Here is a 2,631-nt window from a genome sequence, read left to right on the forward strand (position 1 = left end):
CAGTGGAACAAGCAGGTCAGAATAAGCGTTTTGCAAGTTGAAAGAGTTAACTGTCGTTTTGAAAAAAGTAAATATACCTTTTCCATGCTCCTCCCTGCCATGGAGTAGGGGAAGAGGGAAACTCCAGAAAAATCTGAAGTGATTGCAGTCAAGTATTGACACATGTTATTTTTCCTGAAACTTTCTATTTTCTCACACAGCTCTTCACACCTCGGGACAGGACTAGCCCAGGCGCAGCCCAGGTCAGGGCTTTGGACCCAGCTGGGTAAAGCGCTGCCGGAGCACATCCAGCACAAGGAATGAAATCAAGGCCAAACGCTTACTCAATATCAAGGACAGACTAGCCATTCCATGCCACTGTAAACTGGGAACAGTCTCACTGGTTACAGCGGGATGGGTCGGGCTCCCTTGCCCAGACTCTGCCTCTCCTGCACACCCAGGGTTTGTATGAAAGGGCTCCGGCGATTGCCGCGGCAGCAGGGAGGAAGGCCGGTGCCTGCGCACCTCTGAATGAAGTCATGATGAACCGGGGTTAAAAACACCCCTCGGCCCCCCTCGGTCACGGGCCTCCCCTCGCCCTATAAATAGCCAAAAGGCCGGTCTGGCCGCGGGTGCCGTTGCCTAAGGAGCGGCAGCACCCGTGCTGCTGGTGCTGCTCTCGCCCAAACGCCCCCCGCTTCCCTGGGACCGCGTCCCGCTGACGACAGAGCTTTCCATCTCCTCTCTCCGGCGGGAGCACGGTCCTGGCAAGGAGCTCGTGGCAGGAGTCAAGGCTTTGTAAGGAGAAATCCCCCGCGTTGGCCGTGCCAGGAGAGGATGGAAAGGCAAGAGCTCCTCTCGCACGCTGCTGGGGGGAACAGCCTCCTTGCTCCGTCACCGCGGAGGAGAAGCTTGTATTGAAGCTCTTCTACCAAGCCTCATCTTGATGGAAGATAGATTTATTTATTTATTTATTTTTACTACTGGAACAACCTCCCCAGGGATGCGATGGAGTCGCCATCGCTGGGGATTTTCAGGACACGGCTGGACATGGTTCTGGATAATCTCATCCAGGCTCTCTTTCCCACGAAAGGCTGGACCAGGTGAACTTTCAAAGTCCCTTCCAGCCTGGGCTGTTCTGTGGCTCTATCACCGATTTTTTTGGAAGTTCAAGGGTGCAGGTTCCCTGCTACCCAAATCAGTCCCACTGAATCTGTCTCCCGTGTACCTTGGCCAGATGCTCAGGGTGGAGCGGGTGGTTCGAAACAGCTGCCTGCCTCACCTCAGCGGACGTCAGGCCCTCGAGATGGTTTTCGGTCCCTTTCTCATCCCCTAACTTGTTGGGGTGCACGTTACAAAGCACCCCCGGGGCCAGCCCATCGCTCTCCCCCTCTCCTTTGCCCTGTGCTTTTGGACCAGGTGATCCTTGAGGTCCCTTCCAACCTGGGATTTTACAGTTCTGTGACCTGTGCCCGCTGGCAGCTCCTGCCCAACCTTCAGCCTCCGCCGAGGCTCAGCGCTACGTTTGCACTGCCACGGCGACACACTTGACACCACGTCTCTACTTTTCCACCTAAGGGGTCAAAATCCACCCTACGCTCAGCTCCGGTGAACCTCGGACTCTGCTCCATTCAACCGGCACGAGACAAGGCGACGGCCGCAGTAAAAGCTTCCTGGAAAGAGGCTGAAAGCCCGGGAGAAGCGAGGAGCAGAGCTGGGTGGCCCGGCCCTGCGCATCGCCTCTGTTTACCACGACCGCCAGCCATCAGTTATCACCGCCAGCTATCGGTTACAGCCCAACGGCTACCAAAACTGTCCTCGTGCCCGCGCGCCCCCAGTTATCACAGTCCCTGCTAAGAACCGGCAGGATTTCACCACCAGCTCTTTGTTCTCGCTGAGCAAGGAGCCCTTGCTTAAGCCCTGCACCCTGCACCTTGCTTAAGCCCTGCGCCCTGCCCTCGCCCTACGGGACCGACCCTGGAGGGGGAGGAAAGCAGACAGTCTGTATTTTATGGATCCCTCCATACTTTTACAAGTTAACCCAAGTTGAAAAAAGGTTGCCAGAAAGTTCGCTCTTGCCCTGGGAGCATCGTGGTCCCGGCATCCCCCCCCGCCTCCACCCGCCGAGCCGGGGCTCACCTGTGCCCTGCGTGCTGTTGCTTCTCCCCAGTTTGCAGGAGGTGCAGAGGGTGTCGTGGTACTGGTTGCCCTGCACGTTGGTCATCTTCCCCTGCTGCTCGCAGTCCTGGTGCGGCTGGCACGGCTTGGTGCTGGAGTTGGAGGAAGAGAAGAAGCCGCGGGGGCAGGCACGGCACCGGGTGTTCTCAAAGGGGGTACCTGGGCACGGGGAGGCAAGGGGACCGTCAGCCCGGGGTGACAAACTGGCAAGGCAGCAGGGGCAGGAGCTGGGGAAGACGGACAGACGCTGTTCGAGCACGAGGGTGATGTTTTGGAAACGATCATCGCCTGCAACTGCCCTGAGAAGCGTTTGTCCTCTCGTAGGGCAAACAGCAACGCTTTCCCCAGTCAGCTCCCCAGCCAAAGCATTTGGCACGTGCTGATGAACGGCCACCGGCCTCCAGCCGCAAGAGGAGATCTCCTCGGCTACCGAAAAAGGTCCCCTCCCGGGTAGGAGAGAGCGGCTGGGGGGCG

General features: G+C 58.1%; 1 protein-coding gene across 1 annotated transcript in view; it reads right to left on the bottom strand.

The window, feature by feature from the left end:
• Positions 1 to 2,631, bottom strand: part of TNFRSF6B (tumor necrosis factor receptor superfamily, member 6b, decoy) — a 5,665-nt gene that overhangs the window by 842 nt on the left and 2,192 nt on the right. The window contains exon 2 of the mRNA XM_009698277.1: positions 2,119 to 2,316. Coding sequence (XP_009696579.1) covers positions 2,119 to 2,316 — 198 coding nt within the window. The remainder of the gene's footprint in view (positions 1 to 2,118; positions 2,317 to 2,631) is intronic.

Source organism: Cariama cristata, unplaced genomic scaffold (genome assembly GCF_000690535.1).
Source record: "Cariama cristata isolate BGI_N322 unplaced genomic scaffold, ASM69053v1 scaffold19044, whole genome shotgun sequence".
NCBI classification, from domain to species: Eukaryota; Metazoa; Chordata; class Aves; order Cariamiformes; family Cariamidae; genus Cariama; species Cariama cristata.